The following is a 19,464-nucleotide window of genomic DNA, read 5'->3' as shown; positions in this document are numbered from 1 at the left end:
GCTTGTGAATCACCACATTAATATTATCAGTGCACATTTTTTATCGAAAATACTCCGGGGTATCTTATGGTAACTCGTTTGGTAAATTCCTCGAATGAAACAAATACGAAACAATTCCAATTTCTTTGTAATCACATAACTAAACTGCCATTAACTCTAACTAAAACAAACATACAATGCATATATATCATGTTTGCTGCCTGTAATTTTTTTGCGTTAGAATAGCTTTCTTATATAAAAAACAAAACAATTAACAAAGATATTTATAAATAAAATACATCTAAACCCTCTCTCTTCGATACTCTTCATACTCGCAAAACGACTTCATTGCTGGATAAGAATTATGTTGTCTAGTGATTGATAATTAACTAGAATTGCATATAAAACACGTCTTCAAGCAGCCAGGCCTCCTCTGTAGCTAAATTAACAGCGATGTCTGCTTGTGCAGTCAGTACAAGTATTAAAAAATGCAGATCAAAACAATGGGGACGTTGTAAACGTTTGGAGATCAACGTGCCTTTCAGCCATTTGTGTTACGGCATCGCCTTACCGCTAGAGACCACGTCTAATCTGACGCAGTTGTGACATGGAATAGTTTTACCTAGGGGTATTGCAAAGTTACGTCACAGAAAATGTTGTAGCTATCTACAGGGATTGTTGCAAAGTTACGTCACAGGACATGTTGTAGATATACATAGGTAATATTACAAAGTTACGTCACAGAACATGTTGTAGATATACATAGGTAATATTACAAAGTTACGTCACAGAACATGTTGTAGATGAACATAGGTTTTATTGCAAAATTTGGATATTTCAGGATGTAATATTAATTCGTCTGCTGATTTTCACACAGTCTTGTTCACGTATTGAAAGGGGCTTTAGGTTTTGTGACATTACCGTCGAACACAAATAATTGGGCGTTCTATTTAGAAGGAGAATAGTAGCGTTCACGTTTGTTATATCTAATAAAATAAAGTTAAATACATAATCCATGGTTCACAGTGGGCTCACGTGTCAGTCATCGTGTAATCACCATGTAGGCTATGCTAAATTAAACGACTTTCCAGTTGTTTTCAAAAATGGATTGTCTTTTAACCAAATAACACTGACTGATTGCCGGCGTCTTGCAGACGTATCGTAGTTGGTTGATTCACCTCAAATAATGGGATGTCAAGCAGTGTTGACTATATCCGACATCTTGGTTAAATCACGTACGCTATGGTGAACTTAGACCAAAATTCATCTCCGTAAATCCAAAGATAATTAAAACCCCATTTCACTAAAAATAGATCGATTGCCTTAATTTAAAATGAAATTACGATATCATTTCCAATGTCACGAATAACGTAGGCATTTTGGCTACCAATGTCATGATCTTTGTTGTTAATCATTAAAATGTCGTATTACGTTCATTCAAGCCGTTTTGGGGTTAGTCTCCTTTGCGATGTTAAAATTGTGAATATGATGAGTGTAAAAGTAAATCCTAGACCATATATATTTCTGTTTAGTAGTTTGTGATTTCTAATAAAGCAAATCTCACCAAGACAGTGACGGACCGTATATCTAAACAATATCCACACTGAGCTACTTGTACAGCGTGTTATTTTATGCATCAGAAGCGATACGGCAGCATGCCTGTCACCGTTTTGCGACAGTGGAGCTCACTATGTTACTAGAGGGCGTACTCACAGAAAAGGTATATATACCATTACGTTTTCGTTGTTTTTTTTTGTATGCGTCACATTGGAGCAATTTCACGGTTTTTATCAGGCTCATTGGAGATTGGTTCATAGCACATATAGTCATTGGGATCGTCGGAATAGTTAGAAGTTGGTGCATGGCACAAATAAAGCGTCAGCAGGCTCTTTGAAACTGGTCAGTTAAGCATAGGGTCATCAGGATCATTGAACGTTGGTACGTGGCACATAGAAATATTGGGCACATTAGGAAATCTCCCATGGCATGTTGGAAGCCTATAGAATCAGTGGTCTCATGAAAGTTGGTCCATGGCGCACACATACACATCATGTTTATAGGAACTTTGTCTATAGCATATAGAATCGTCGAGCTCATTGGAAGCTGATCTGTGCCATACAAGGCTCGTACACCCGTTTGATGTAGGACCCTAGCAAACAGTTTCATCTGGCCCGTTTGAAGGTGTTCTATCCACAAAGAATCACCAGGCTCGTTGTAAACTGCTTTGTTGCTATATATATGGGGTCTCCTGACGTTCATCCGTTGCCCATAACGTCACTAGTCTTATTAATATTTGTCTGTAGAATTGTCAGCCTTATTTGGAGTTTGCCTATGACATGCAGGATCACAAAGCTCGCTGGAAGTTGGCGGATTGAATCACCAGGCCCATTGCAATTTAGCACTTAGAGTCACTAGTCCCATTGCATGTCGGCCTCATTTGAAGTTGACCTAAGGCACATGCTGTCACCAGACATATTGCAAGCTGCTCTATGTGGTCACAGCATCATCAGTTTCATTTGAAATTGGTTTGTAGAGTTGTTTTACAGGAAATTGGTCTAAGGCATACATGGCATACACAGAACCATCAGGATCACAGACGTTTATACTCAAGTCGCTACAAAGCAACTGCTATTGATTTAGTATTAACAATTCAATTCAAAAATTTGTCAAACCTGTTTTTGCTCTTCATGGTACCTGTAACATCGCGATATTCTTATTTCCTTGGCAGTGCAAATTGCGAATATATATATATATTACATTTTCATTAGGTAGCATATGTTATGTGCTAGGATTATGATAGCTCGCGCCTGACATAAATTAAAATAAAAACACATACATAATTAGTCTCAGCGACTGAAGATGATGAAATGTATTCTATACCAGATCAGTTACACTGTATTATATTCAGATAAAACTATGTCGACTTTAATTCTGCGGCTCTAGAATAATCTATTGCAACTCGGTCCTTCGTCGAATTCATGGTTTAGCAGATAGTGCGCATGCGCGGTGTTTCTCCTGTGATACATGATAAACTACATGTGCACTTGATAGTAATAACAAGACGTAACTTGTTTCAATTCAGTGCAAAATGTTCCAAGTTTACGGATGGCTGGGTTTAAGTCGACGGTATTGTTGACTTAGCTTAATACTGCAGAAATTTCCACATCGGCGGACGCTTTGCTTGGCGTCATGCACATACGCGTGTCCTGACGTCATTATTGGTTGAACATTGAGTGAGATGCGGCTAAGTGATCTTAAATTGTAGACTAAAAAAACCATAAATCAGTGGATGTGAATAGAGATTCGTTAATGTGACGTGATTCTTACTTACATTTGAATTTAAATTGTGCAAGACGCGTGTTACTTTAATAGCTTCCACACTGTCACGCAGATGAGATAACAAATACCGTGTTTAACATTAGGGATGTCTTGTTCTCTTTTTAAAAGTATAATGAATTTCTAAGTACAACAATACGCTATTTCTCAATGAATACTCGACGTATTGTTTCATGGTAATTGTGTTGAACCGTGGGTTGCCTCGCCCTCTCACACACGTACGCGTAATCTTTTCTGCTTCGCATTGTCATCTTGAGTACCTGAATATACCGCACTTGAGAAGTTCCTGTAATTAGAGACGTACTGAATATTTGGGATAAAAGGCGACTTGTTGACTGCTTTTTTTTCTGCCGTGAAGACGTGGTTGTTGATTCACTCGTTTGCTCTTATATTTGCAGAGCAATATAAATTATCTTCGTTCAACTATACAAGGAGTGTACGTATGCGTACCAGTAACACGTGGCGGCTCTCTATAAAAGAAAACTCACAAAACTGTGCGTTGCTACGGTGAATTTTAGGGTTCCTATCAAAATAAGAACAGCACCTACAAATTGCAAAGGGACATCATGGCCACACAAAAGTGTTCCAATAGTCTGGTGTTCATTTCCGATTAAAGGAAGGTTATCGTCGCACTGCGCAGTGCGACATTTGTGTTGATGAACAATGTTTTTCCCACAATCCAATGCCCCTTCTAATGGAAATTAAAAGTATGAGGGTTGACCTGGTGCGACTTGCATTATTTGTCGACGATGACAATTTCAGTAACTTCCAATCTTGGTAGCGTCTCAGTTTGTACTAATTGATCTGAGCAACAGCCATCTTTGTTCGCCATCTTTGTTCATATTTGACCCATACATGTATATCTCGCGCATGCGTGGCGCGACGACTACCGCCCTTTAATATGATTGAAATATACTTTACATCCAATGTGGGTTTCACAGTTCATATTCAGCAATCTCACGTGTGATGGTTCGACGTCGTTAGGACAACCCAAGCCGCGGAAACCACTTGATGATGCTTGGCAATTGACAAATAACTCTTGATACAGGTACCCACCGAATACCACAGCTTTTGCATTTTATTAAAGGACATATATCACGTGACTTGTCTAATGCTTCAAACCTATAATAGCTGTATTAGAATTGACCAATCAGAGCAACTTTCCGTAGTAGTAACACAATTGTTTACTTTTGTAATGGGACAGATGGGGGTAAGATCAGTTTCAATCACACCTCACGATAAAGATTGTTACAAACTGGCAGTCAAGAAGTGTGTACATTTCTGATTGTACAGTCAGCAGCCTGTGGTATAGTGTATGTCGGACGATGCACACAACATCCCAGTTAATTGTACCAAAAATCATTTAACATGTTCCCTTTATATTATTCTGACCCACAGACTCGCATTGAGTCTTTGCTTTACTCGTGTTTTAATTAGATTAAGAAAAAACAGGGTGAATCCGAAAGTCGGGGGTCGGTCTGGCCGTGCACATCGGCATGATGAGTGACAGAGATCGGCTAGGAAACCCGGACAATACAACAACTAGGTCGTAAGACTAAGGCTTGTTTCACAGCAAAATTATTATGTAAGTTCCCGGTAACAATTGTTTATGATGTTGAACTAGAAATTCCAAAATAAGCAACTACGCAAGTGTTTCCGTCGTATATAAGAAATTATTGGTTATCTAACTAAAGATTGGATCCACGTCATTCATGGACTCAAATTTTGTGCCGATGAACTGATTACAGATCGACAATACTGATAAACATTCAGTTGTAGCCATTTTTGATCTTTTTCCCAGTCTCCATATGTGCATATATGTGCATATGTGCTGCCGGGAAACAACCACTTACATATCTTATTTGTATAACTCACACACACACACTTGTATATGTACCAGCTGGGGGATATATTCATGAGCGTATAGCAGTAACAAATATGTAGAAGTGAATATTTTACCACAGACAACAGAGTAAAACGTATAATCCGCAGTGTATGATGGGAAATGCTAATGTCGCTACTATCACTCGTTTCGATAGTTTTTTTTCCAAAAACGCAATCTTCTACAATCCAACTCCTAAATGCATAAATAACACACCAAACACAATATGTATATAAAGTACAATACTTTCTTTGCCACTCTGTCAAATTGAATGTATTGCTGCATTGGAAATGGGTTGGTGTCAGTCTGAGATGACAGCAATAGAAAAGTGGTTTGATGTTAGATCTTATGTTTATTCATAATTGGTCTTAATATACTAGGCGCTTGTACGTTTAGGTTTAGGCCTGGGTGAAATATTACACTTCAATCTTTGGCATGGTACGATCCCGGCTGTTATTACGTGGGTTAACGGAAAAATACGATTCACGATAAGACCGGTGGTGGACTCGACGGTGAAGGTAATTTGATAAAAATGACGCAGTTTTCAAGTTGCTACACGCTTTATTTTATCCCTAGTTATTTTGCTGTTCATAATTATAGGTCTCGAATTATAGGGATTTCGAATTAATTTATGAATGAATGTTTTTTTCAGATTAAAAAAAAATGGTGATCATAAAACAGTATAAATAGTAATGTAAACTTTCTAGTTAGTAAGAATAAACACTGCAGTTGTCGGTGAGAAAACAATCTTTTGAACGCACGCTGTGACACTGTGCAAACCCATATGTACACACCACGTTGCCTTCTAGTTTGTTGACAATTCGTATCAAAAGGTGTGAAAAGCGGGTCTTACCTTCATAAAAAAATATGTTACAACACAAAAGTAAACTGTTTCAGCGAGCTGTACTTGTAAGGTTAAGAGATGAAGGTTGCTAGGCAATATATTTAAAGTTTAAATATTTAGCGTTATCATCCACTAGGCGGCGCTGTTCATCTGACACTATGTTAGAAAATGAATACATATGCGATAATTATACTAGGTTTCATGCTTCTATTCATAGGTGCATAATAATTTGGACTAGGTCTAATTGTAAATATATCAATTTTAGAACCACATCAATCAATCTAACGAAGTTTAATTACTCTTTTCAGATGTACAGAGAATGGGCGGACCTCGCTGCAGTGCTGGACCGTATTCTACTCGTAGTATTTGTCATAATTTTCCTCATCGGCGCTGGACTTATACTGCCACAAATTACGTCATAATATGTCATAATCCGATAGATGGACCTACATAAGAGTATGTTATAATACGTCATCATTCTCCGTACTTTACTATTTTGTCTACCACCGATGACGTTATAAGATGTCATTTTCTCTTCACGTATTACGGATTACTAGATCATAAAGTACAGAACTCATCCTTCCGCAGATTACGTCATTTTCTGTATATGAGATAGTTACACTTGAATACACAGTGAGAGCGTAATCAACAGGTAGAACACATCGGGTCGTAGCGGGGCATATAGCACAGCTAACATATCAACGATTTGCACAGTGCGGGATTACATCAATCGCCGGATGCCGTCAGTCTGGCGTCTCTTATCGACAGAATGAATGTCATCGGCAACGATTCAGCAGAATCTATAACACCTGCTTATTGGTATTTAGTAGCTATTCATCCGAGTGACGTGGAGGCAGTACTTTTACATCTTTTCTTACATGCAAGTAATGATAAAATACGCTCTCATTAAAATGGCCGAATTGTTAAAAAAAGACATGAAACTTGTCTCGATTTGCTCGGTTCCTATGTTAGGATGTGGCACAATAAACCAGACCCAGGAGAAGTCTAAAACAATGGTTCAATTAATATTAACTGAGTCAGACGGCTCAAATAAACCTGAGTCGTACATCCATGCCCATAAACCGTGCATGTACATTTATACATTTGCATAATTCATGACTACTTAATAATATGTGAATAACGTCAAATACATAAATACTATTTCTCAAAAAGTATTGATCGCTGAAACTTGAGTGTACGATTTCATAAATGTTTTATTAACGAAATTTTGAAGTTCAAGTTTTTGTATGTTATTCTGACTGCCGGGTGCTAGTCGTCTTATATGTACATAAACAATAATAACAGTGACGTCAAATCACGTGATATGTTCGCTCTTATTAATTTTATTGAGTCTACTGGTAGACTTCTTTAGACTTGTATCTCAACTCTATAGAGAGCGCTAGCTCTCCAAGCTTGCCTAGTATATGTAGCAATGTTATGCAGTCTGTGACGTTATTTTAAATTTTGCTCTACGAATATTCGTTTCTGAATAAAGTTAATAAATAAAAAATATTGTGTTATTGTATTTTATCATTTCAAATTATCATTTGCACAGGCAAGTCCGAAATACAATTTACCGTCCGCTCGATCACGATTATTTACGTCACGAAAAAACTTCGCCGCTAGGGGGTGCAACCTATAAAAGCGTGTACTAGTATGTAATTGCCTCCTTGTTTTCATTAATATCAACAGAATATCAAAAATAAAATAAAAATATGGTTATGGACAATTTTCATGGTGACATTATTTCGTGTATTATTATTTAAACCTTTAGTCAATGGCTCTAGTCATGTGACGGAAAGTGAATTTTTTTTGAAAACTTTTTTAACGTTAATGTATTGCTACTTAATAATCAAAATATCCTGCGATGTGTTAAATATGTTCAAATCCACCAAGTGCGAACAATGGGATAATGTCCCAATGATGTTTGCGTATTAAACACAGCAGAAACGTTTACAACTTGTAGTTTATATAAGTTGTTATTGAGTTCATCGTCATTGGGTTTGCTTCAGCTGCAAAGGACAGACGTCTTGAGTACATTTCATATACGCACAAGTCTACTGCATATACGGTGTATCAATTGTACTAGCATCCAGTGAAGGTTACTTAAATCTTGGTCGTCAAATCGTTGGTTACTTCGTTTCGTTTAGTGACCTCACTATGGACAATCGGTAATATCATGCTATGTTCAGTTCTGAGATACTCGTGGGTTGAACATAATGTAAGCGCGCCCTCAACATTGGCAAGTAAAACACTGATAATGCCACAGGTATAAATTTTAATAAAATAATATCACATGATATGGTACTGTGTTGTTTCAACCAGTGACACTAATTTGTGCCCGAATACAGATGGGCACAAATCCAATGCGCAGCTATAATCAGTATTCGCCATCTTGCTCCAGAGGTTACTTGAAAACATTATAATCCCTGTTTTACGTATCCTCGGGGGCGGAGCTATGTCACAAGACGTTCCACGTTGCTACGACGCGCACCACTGTACATGCATTTCTATGGGCTCTGTGCGCGCTGCTGTGGAACGCCGGTGGAGCCGGTGAAAATTCGAGAAAACAACACAAACTCAACTTTGAAGTAATCCTGAACAACCAAATTTATATATGTTACACACGTAGGGCTAATCTTGTTACACTGTTCATGGGAGTCTCAACAACCGTCCCAAAGTACCATTTTCTGCGAGTTTTTGGCCGTTGTTTTCACCGCGATGGTTGCTAGGCGGTGAAAATGCCCGGATGTCCGCCCCCGAGGACACCTATTTGTAATGCTGGGTTAACATGACGTCCAGTGAGTCACCACGTTCACATTGTGTGGTGATTCGACAATTCTTATCGATTATAGTAATAGTAGCACACAGCAGTTTAGTAAGTCTAATGTATCAAATCTTTGTGATTGAAACGTAATCAGTGACGTCAGATAAACATGAGAACTAGATTTACCAATCAAATGCCGAGACGATTACTAGTTATTAGCCTCGTGTTGTTTATGCGCCATGACATTTGAGGGCGGTAGAATACTTTGCAAGCGTGTTCATCACATTACTCACGCTGGTGTTGATATATTGCGATATTATTACCACAGAATTTCGATTGTTGCTTGAAATCAATAACACCTTGCAGTAGATCAAAATATATAGTAACACTTTAGGGCACATATTTAGTTCATGTTTGTGCGCTACGTCATCAATAACGAAATATTGTCTTTAATATCCATCACTTAAATAGTATCGCACACATGTAATTACTTGTGAATGTCTGAACAACGTAGTTACATCTAACACGCAATTAATTTTAAATCCAGAAATATGCTTTTTTCAAAATACGCACATAATAAAAATACTTCTGCAGCATGCACGTCGAAAATCACGTGACGAAGATATCAATTTAATTTTAAATTCATTTATACTGTAAAATTTCACGGGAGAGCGGATACTTTAATTTCAATCTTTTCTTATAAACACAATAATCCGATTATTGTATGTGCTGATTTGACACAATGGCGATGCGTGACGTCGCTCATCGAGGTCAATGTAAGGCCAGCAACTCATGCTGGCGCCTTAATAAATCTAAATGTCGCCCTCAGTGGGCAAGACTAGATATTTCAGAGATTACATCTTTCGCAACATTTTGTTTCGTTTTGGTAGGAGTAGTACAGATGCTAGCTACCAGCAAATAAATAAATAAATTGTATGCCATTTTGATTCGTGTTCAATTTATTGAATCTCTGACATGTGTTCATATTTAGAAGTTATGTACTCACGAATATAAATTGCATCCATAAGCAAGGTCACACATTGGGTCACAAATGAGGTCACAGATGTTATTCCCACAGTTCGTATGTTTTTTTAAATATAATCACAGAATTATCGAAACACCGCTATACACAAATCACTCTATCATTGAAAATATTGTTCAGATGAAATTAACATTTTTAAATATCATTTGTTTGTGATTTTGATAATTTACTAGGGCTTTGAAAAATAGTGTTATTTTTTCTTCACACAGTATGCGTAAATAGAGGGCGTGTGTTTAAATAGCAGTCTGATGGGAAAATTGAGCTATACGTCATCGGTCATACGACATCCGCGTCTTTACTGTGCTATCGTTTCATTTCATTTCGGTGGAATATAGTCTTTGCATGGGGTCAGAAAGTTCGCGAACATATTTCATGAATCTTAGGCATTTACTTCCAGTAAACTTGATTTAACATAGAACTAATGTACTACAATGGATTTCCAATCTTATCATTCCTCGCCTTGGCTGGCTGCCTTGTATTCATGTGTATATCACCCCTCGCCTCAGACAGCTATCCAGTGTCCAGTATTTCACTTCTTCGAACCTAGTCCCGGATTGCTGTTCATCCTTCCAGTTTTTATCATACATAGCCCCGGCTGGTTGTTCGAATTCCAATCTCTGTCACACCACTCTTTACCTGACCAGTATTACAATTTGTATAATTTACTTTATTACACCCGTGATAGAGTCACATGGGCATGGACTGGAATCCATTCTAACACATTCTTCGACCTCACGTTTACATAGTATGTGTTCTATGTGCTCTTTGAATATTCATTAAATATTATAGTATGCATATGTCCATAACTAAGTGGTGCACCTGTAACGCAGTATATTGTGTGGGGATGTCCACTCTCGAAAAAGGTTCTTTTTAGACGTAATTGTGGTTAAAGAAAACACAACGTTTACTATTTAAATTCACATAGAGTGTTAATGGCTTTACAGTCACATGATTGTATCAACTCAATCTCGTTCTAAGAATGAAATCGTAAAAATTAACTACATTCGGCATCCACCAAACGATGATGTCATTAATTTCAAGATCAAATCTTTTGTTGCCGTCTGTGTCCACGCCAGGAATGGCCTAATGAAACATGTCTCATATATTAATCTTCTATATGTGCATATAGATTTTCCTCGACTGAAAGCACGAACTGAGTATCTATAATTCAATTATTTAGTTCAAATTACCCAGTATCATGGTATAGGCCTTGGGGCATAAATTCCATTGTATTCCTCAAAAGCCGCGCCTATTCATGTTCCTATTGCCATTGATATTTCGGTTTAAATGAATTTCAGCAAATTGGACGTTGGTATTTCACTCACTGTGTTAAAATAGACGTGACACTATTTATATAAGAATACATGTTTTATTATTTTAAGTCATCTATTTAATCAAATATATCAACTAGGACATCTGTACACGCACATATTTATGTTCCACGATACAGACGGGAATGCACGTACGTGATGTTTTACTTAGCGGCAATTCCAGGTTAACAATATTTAATAAAACTTCTCTGCATTCAATCGATAAAAGGTAATTTACTACATGGTTCATGTAAATTGTCAACATTTTTGACAATTTTTTTACAGATACTTTTGTTTAGTGCAATACTTTATATCCGACAGTGTAGTTGGATTTGTGCGACAATCGCATTCGACTGTGTAGCTGGATTTGTGCGATAATCACATTCGACAGTGTAGCTGGATTTGTGCGATAATCACATTCGACAGTGTAGTTGGATTTGTGCGATACGTCATTTTGGATAACCTAGTTTGATCAAGGTCGTTATATTGGTTTCATACTGTGCAGAGTGTGATCACGAATTTCGCTTTACTATGGCATAGCTCTATAACCGAAAAGACCGCTGGTCATTGCCAGTAATTGACGAATCTATGAACGGCCAATTGTTGTTTATGTTGTCCCGTTTGATTGGCTAAGAATGATTACCATGAATGCCTTGAATATATGTGTACACTGGCCAAGTGATAGCAGTAATCAACCAATCAGCAATCGAGCCAAGCCATGATGTTACTAGTCATAATTCAACACTGTAAACTTTAAAGCAGCTGGGCTAAAATGTCAGTGTGTTCAGGAGGAGATTTTTTAAGCAGTGAAGTCTTAAAGCAGGTCTGGTTTTGATCCTCAGTGGTTAGTGTGAGCAGATGATGGGAATTAGAGAATGATATTTGGATAGAAAGAATATGTTGACGTTGTCTAGTGCTGCAAATTGAATGGAAGAAGCCAGTGCAAAAGTAGCTTATACCATGGGGTCTCGGGAGTTGTTTAGAGCCACGCTTTCACAACATTCTACTGTCCCGTGGTGTTTCCTACACATATTTATTCAGTGACATATTAAATTAAAATCTTTTATTCAACAGTTGTTGCTTATTGCTCATTATTGGAGTCGCAACAGTGTTCCCAGGCAACAATAGCCTACCGGGAAATCACGTGATCGATCGTTACATTGCTAAGCAAGCGAAACTCGTGCAAAATCATTAATAAAACACAGAAACACAGCCGGTTGAATCTGATGTCATCAATGTCTCAACTACAACTCGAATCTTGACTGTCTCACTACTATTCTTATTTTCTAGTTATGTTTAAGTATTTATGTTAAATGTTTGTTTGGAATAAACATCTATATTACCATACGACTTCACCTGGAGACCTTTGGTTGTCATGACTCACCGGCACAATGTCGACGTAAGACATGGCACTCAGAGCAATAAATAGAATGTGCCCGTAATAATTGAACGAAAGTAGTCGAGTTCGAGGTACCCCAAGGCGAATTATGGAACGATTTGATTTTAACGATACGTCACGGCAGGCGGATTGCTTTGTGCGATAGACGTAGGATCCCAGATGCATCGATGGACAGAGCCTTGTCTATAATTAGGGGAACGTTCAAGAATTAATGTTAAAGTCAAGTACTTATTAATTAGCCGCAATGGGAAGCAATATGCAACGGAGGAATAAAGTTGTCATATTCATCTTAGAGAAAGTATCATTAGGAGACATGTTTATTTATTTATTTATTTATTTATTTATTTATTTATTTATTTATTTATTTATTTATTTATTTATTTATTTATTTATTTATTTATTTATTTATTTATTTATTTATTTGTTTGTTTGTTTGTTTGTTTTGTTTGTTTATTGGAAAGTACATCAGTAATGTCACTAAAACTACAAGACAATAAAAAAGTAACAGTCAAATTAACAGTAAAAGATAAAAAGTGTACACAAGTTACAAAATTACATTTACAAATTAAGAGATTCACATACAAAAATACATTACAATACATCTATAATTATACTATGGGGTACAACCGTCTTATTTTAATGCAATGTTTAAAATGATTGTGGCTATGCAAAGCCAACAAGAGATGTTACTGTCTTATAATCTATTTGTTTTTTTTATAAATTTGGCCAATGTAATATTCATTGCAATGATTTTATGTCATTTATCAGTATAATTTTGTTCGCTTCTGTTAAATTTGTGAAATCATTTATTTGCTTCCAGACGTTTTGGAAGCCTGCCTGTTTCGATTTCGAGGTCGTGGTTACCTAAACGGAACCGAGAGATTGACTCTCGTAGATAAATATTGTTGAATAATTTTCCATTTCAAACATTTTCTGCGGAATTGTCTATATGTCCTCAGTTTGTTTTTCCCGGGTTTGTTATTTTTAATGTTATCGGAATTACGTTTTTTTCCAATGAGAGATGGATATTTTTCCTACGTTTTTTGTCAATTATCGTTTAGTTTTGTTATTGTAACGTCTGTGTCTATTAATTGCGTTTTATTAATCATGTCTACTTGGGAAGTTATAAGCACAATACCATTTACTATTTAGGTTGCTATTTAATAACTCTGCTTCCTTCACAAATTTGTTTAGTGTGTTCATTACTCGGTTATAGTATTTAATCATTTGTCTTTTGATACAAATATCTATTGGAAATTGAGCAAAGTCTTCATAAATTGATATTATGGGAGTGTTTGTCCTCACTCCTAGGATGAATCGTAAAGTGTGGAGCATCTTGTCAGATTTGTAAGAGCTCTCGTCTCCCCAAATATCACTACCGCATACTAGTACTAGTGCTGTAATAATTACCGACATGTACCATTAACCGTTAATGTAACACAAATTAACCGATATTGTAATAAAAACCAATAATGTAACAAATCGCAACTGATAATGTAACACAAAATAAGTGATAATGTAATATATTTTTTGAACAACCGTTAATGCAACAAGACGGTAACCGATAATGTAATAACATATTTGCAAGTTTTTTACTGTTTAGAGACGGACGGGACCAACAAATCTGATTTTTTGCCCTTCTTCTCCGCGAAGCAGCAACTGATTTAGTGCTGTAGGCGAGTCAATATTAGCGTTCGCGCACAGCTCGTTAGCACGGGGGGGGGGGGGGGCAGATACCTTAGCCTGTGTTAAGGAAACGTGCGTGAACACTCAGCACGGGCTACGAATCGCCAAGTCCAGATGACATCTGGTCCGTTTTAAGACCCGCTCGAGATACGCTAAGCGCCCAAAACGCCATTGCATTCTATGTTCATTTGGATGATTTACTATTACATTAATAACTATTCATTTCGGTATGTCATTTCCGGCATGACAATCAACGCGAGCACATCAAGAGATGTTGTTCCCAAGAGAAAATGAACCGATGATGAGACTCCGTGCTACTGAATTTGCTTTGGTATTGTTTTATCACCGTTGAACTTGTACCTTTCTGGTCACTGTACTGAGTAATCATAGTTGAAATGACTGAAGATTTGTTATATTCTTAAAGGGCGGTAGTCGCGAGATATATTGCTGGTCTCATATAAACAAAGATGGCGACTTTGACCGTTGCGCAGATCAACGAGTACAACTTGAGACGTTTCCAAACTTGAATTAGATAATTTTATGTGATTGGAAGGTAAGGAGTCGTCGGTCGTATTCAGTGCATGTCGGGCCCAGGTCAAACCTCATACTTGTAATTTCCATTTGAAGAGCGCATTAGATTGTGGGAAAATCAATGTTTATCAACACAAACGTCGTACATGCGCAACGCGACGACCACTGCGTTTTAACAAGTGTTTTGAATTCCTCATTAGCTCGTTTTAACCCCTGATTCCTCTCGTGCGTGAACGAAATTGGGTCTATTCGATATGCAGAAATATAAGATTAGCTTAAATCTTAGCCCGTACTACGTGTAGCGTGGACATTATTACTGTTTTTAGGGTGGACGGACGTTTCGGCCAGGACGTTTCAGCCCCGGATATTTCGGCCAAGGGTGGAAAGCGAAAATATTTGATTACAGTGGCGTTTTATTTTGGCGTGTTTGGCTATCATAGAGACGAACACCTGTACTATAGTATCGATATTCACATGTACTCGTCGCTATAAATGTCTGAACATTTCCTTCCACCATGTTGACAATCCAAAACGATAGCTTCAACTTATTTCCTGTTTTGTAACACGGTGTATGCGCATAGCCCCATATGGTCCGTCTGAGAATCGAGAAGTGTTAAGTTAGTATACATCCAACAACTATCTCATCGGAAAAGATCGATCTTGGGTCGATATTTAGAAAAGAATCCATAGGGAAAAATTTAAACTATGCAATTTAACGCGTTAAGTTATTATCCAATCGCAGCTGTGAATTCACATAGCACGAATCGATTTATTATCTTTACAATTGCTACGCAGTAGTGGCATTTATGTCGTCAGTTATTTAGTGATGTTCCTCATTTCGTAGCATGCCCGTAGCCAGGAATTTGCTTGCGGGGTTCTTTTGAAAATTAAACTTTCTGAAATGGCATTTCCTGCTTTTTTGAGAGGATTTCAAAGGACACTCACATAACTGCTTTAGTTTCTGTGCGTGCCGTGATCACTTCCTTCTCCGAACGTTTTACTGGCTTTGATACCACATTCAATGTGTATTCGACCACCGACAAGAAAACTGAATGCTTTACAACGCTCTTGTATTTGAAATGCTTATCCTCCTAGAAATGGGTGAAATCACATCATGCCCAGCGGCAGGCTTTATATGACATGAGAGTATCGGCAAAGGGTATTTTCGTAACCTGTATTCAATTGTGTTTATTTTCGTAATGATGTAATTTAAAGCGAAAGGGTCGCCACCTGCGCACGCGCGGGAATTGAGTCCCAAGCGACGATAACAACACACGCAAAAAACGCAAAGACTCATGGGTAGACGCTTGTTTGTAAACATTGACACGCTATGGTCATCTGACGCATGTGCAGGTGACGCCGTACTTGCAAGGTGCGAGTTATAATTGGTAAATGAATATAAATGCGCGTATGAGTTAAAACCACATGTAAATACATAAAAATTCGCTATTATATTAGTAAATATATTTACACTCATTAATTAAATCTAAATATATGTATTATATTATATATATAACTGCAGGAATATAATATAATGTAGGATATAAAACATGGGTGTGGTCGAAACTATTTTCGGAGTGGCGAATGGTGGCCGACTCCCGCCCACCGTATATTTCATACATATTACAATTATCTTATTGACATTATCTGTTGTTGGAAGTCACGGGATCCTCTGAAATACTGATACTAAAGGTCATATTGCAGAAACTATCAGTAAATAAAAATAATACATTTATAAACAAATACAACAACCTAGCAATATCACGAGCACCTCTGTTTGTGCGTATCTTGGCGAGTGTACGCGGAAGTTCAACATACAAACACTAGTTTGCATGTGATTTATAAATGTTATTATAAATGATAGACATCATTTTGTCTGACGTATACGTGTCGCATTATTTTTTTGTAGTTCAACTATTCTATTGTTTTACTAGAATAAATGTGAAAAAGTTGTCTCTTCTAGTTCCCTCCTATTGATAATTCCACAAACATCTCAAGAATGATCTCGTATCATAAAAAAATAATCGGAAAAAATACATTACATTGTCAGTTATTTTGTGTCACATTATCGGTTGAAAAATCAATCTAATACATTATCGGTTATTTTGTGTTACATTATCGGTTGCCATTTTTGTTACATTATTGGTTGCGAGTTGTTACATTATCGGGTTTTATTACAATATCGGTTAATTTGTGTTACATTATCGGTTAATAATACAATATCAGAAATTTATTACATTATCGGGTCCAACAACTAGTCTAATTAATTTATCGAAGTGGAACGACATTGTCTTTAAATGCAGATTAGATTTATCGTCAACTTTTTCTTTCACAAACATGGAGACATTGTGTGAACCTCCTATACCTGCCATATACTCAGTGATGGAGACATTGTGTGAACCTCCTATACCTGCCATATACTCAGTGATGGAGACATTGTGTGAACCTCCTATACCTGCCATATACTCAGTGATGGAGACATTGTGTGAACCTCCTATACCTGCCATATACTCAGTGATGGAGACAGGTCAAAGTATAGCATCGATGGAAATGTACAACTGTGCCTTAATGCGTTGTAATGTCTTAACTCTAAATAGTTTATCGTCTAAACTCTGTCTTAAACTCTGTCTTCATCAAGTTACAAAGTGATGTTCGGTAATTGCGGAAAAAGTACAGTTCTCATTATATCGTAATTAGGTCGTTATAAGCCACGCTTCGTCGATAATTATAATCTATGTAGCAGTCAATGTGATATTTATCTTTTCAGACGATAAATCGTGGCAGTTGATTCAATGTTTTTTAACATAGCCACATTAAGGTGTCCATTAAGTATTTTAAAAGAACCCAGAGATTGGTTAATATTCAAAATCCAGTTACAAAGTTCTCGATGCTTTATTACGAGTCCGACTCTCATATAAAGATAATCTTACTTATTATTTGTTGTTGTTGCTGATGAGCGTAAACCACAAATAGTTGATGGTAGTTGACGAACATCATTTTCGTAAATGACCATGCCCATATTTTAAAAAAACCACGCTCACTATCTTTAAAACCACATTCAAATTGTGACTCGATGTTCAATTACCGAAAATCCAGTTACGAGCAACACAAATTTGCGTTGTTGTATAACGTCCACATTTAGTAACTTGAACAGTTAACCTAATTTTGAGTTAATAACTGGGAATTTAATATCAATGATGAATTACCATAAGCGGACGTAACTCTAAATTAAAATTCGAATTAAAAAATGAGAACGTTAAACAACACCAACAATCTGTGTTGCCCTTTATTCTAGGTTCGAAGCCCGAGCAATGTATCATAGCTATTCTCAGTGCACTGACTGTCTCTATTGGCAGTAGAAGAGAGAAGCTACTTGTACAAAGCATATATCTCGTCAAGATTTGAAGTAGAGCTGACGTCTATCACTTGCAATAACAATATTTGTCGTTCAGGGAGTTCGAATAACTGGTATAGGATGCTCCAATTACATTCATATTTCTATTCTCACGGTCTAACGGAATCGAATGCGACGCAGACACTTTTTCCGTGCGTTGTTTTACAGTTCACGTAAAGGTCACGACATTTTTTATCGGCTGCTGTCCTTTTATAGGTGCAATATTTTGTTTATAATATATTGTTTGATTCCGCCTGTTGATGAATACTTCGAGAGTATTAATCCATGAGATATAGTGTCGCATCATTTTTTATTATTTCCTTTGAAACCAGATGCCCGCACCATACGTGCATTGTTAAGCATACTGCAAACTGAGGTGATGCAGACGCTCAATCATAAACTAACAATGTCATTTTGCTGATCAAGGGTGCTTGTGGTCTTCAGGAAACTATTCCCGTAACAATTTTAGAAAGTGTTTATTTCTTAACATGCGGTTTGGATACCTTGCGCAATCAAAGGAATATCTTGATGAAAGTAGATACAAAGTTATAATAACATCACGTTCCAGGTGTGACGCGGTATTTTGCGCTGTTCAATTTTCTGTTTGATTACTAGTTCTTGCTCAACTGTGGCATGTCTGCATGAACATATGCGAAGTAGACAAAATATACAGTTGTCGACCAGAAGTCATAAACAGTTGTAAAAACAACGTTAAAACACGCCGTGGTCGAGCTATTAACATGCGTAGTGATTACAAATAAATAGCTCAGACCGCACAGTGAAAATATTTTGCGCATTTAGGATTAGAGGCATCACTAGCTCCATTTATAAACAAAAATGTATTATGATATATCATAAACAATCGCTGCACAAGCGTATCGACAACAAAAAAATGCCATACAGTGTGCTACAAAATAATTTAGTTTACAATAAATCATATTTTAATTTGGTCTAAATATATATATATACAATATAAAACAACAGCAGCATAAAAGCTTGGCTATATTACATCCCTAAATGGTGAGCAGAATACGAAAACGGAATTTATGATACGTTTCTAAATTATGTCTTTTGAATGCAAAGGCAGTCACGTTATCATCAAAACAGATTTGAAGTCATCAAGAATCACAGAACAGAACATATTATGGTTTGACGAGTGCGCATTGAAATTCGCAGAACATAATGTAGCATGGTTTGATTAGTGCGCATTGATATGCAAAGACAACACTCATGGGTAGTCGGGATCATCGCTTTTAACGATAGCCTTCTTATGTGGAGAGTTCCTTTGGGAAAA

General features: G+C 36.9%; 1 protein-coding gene across 1 annotated transcript in view; it reads left to right on the top strand.

Moving 5' to 3' along the window:
- The window catches only part of LOC102804508 (acetylcholine receptor subunit alpha-like 1), a 29,681-nt gene extending 22,130 nt beyond the window's left edge, over positions 1–7,551 (top strand). The window contains exon 4 of the mRNA XM_085506244.1: positions 6,350–7,551. Within this exon, the coding sequence (XP_085362370.1) occupies positions 6,350–6,463 (114 nt within the window). The 3' untranslated portion in view covers positions 6,464–7,551. The remainder of the gene's footprint in view (positions 1–6,349) is intronic.
- The last annotated feature ends 11,913 nt before the right edge of the window (positions 7,552–19,464 follow it).

Source organism: Saccoglossus kowalevskii, chromosome 12 (assembly GCF_978046115.1).
Source record: "Saccoglossus kowalevskii chromosome 12, keSacKowa6.1, whole genome shotgun sequence".
Taxonomy (NCBI): domain Eukaryota; kingdom Metazoa; phylum Hemichordata; class Enteropneusta; family Harrimaniidae; genus Saccoglossus; species Saccoglossus kowalevskii.
This window is presented reverse-complemented; position numbering and strand designations above follow the sequence as displayed.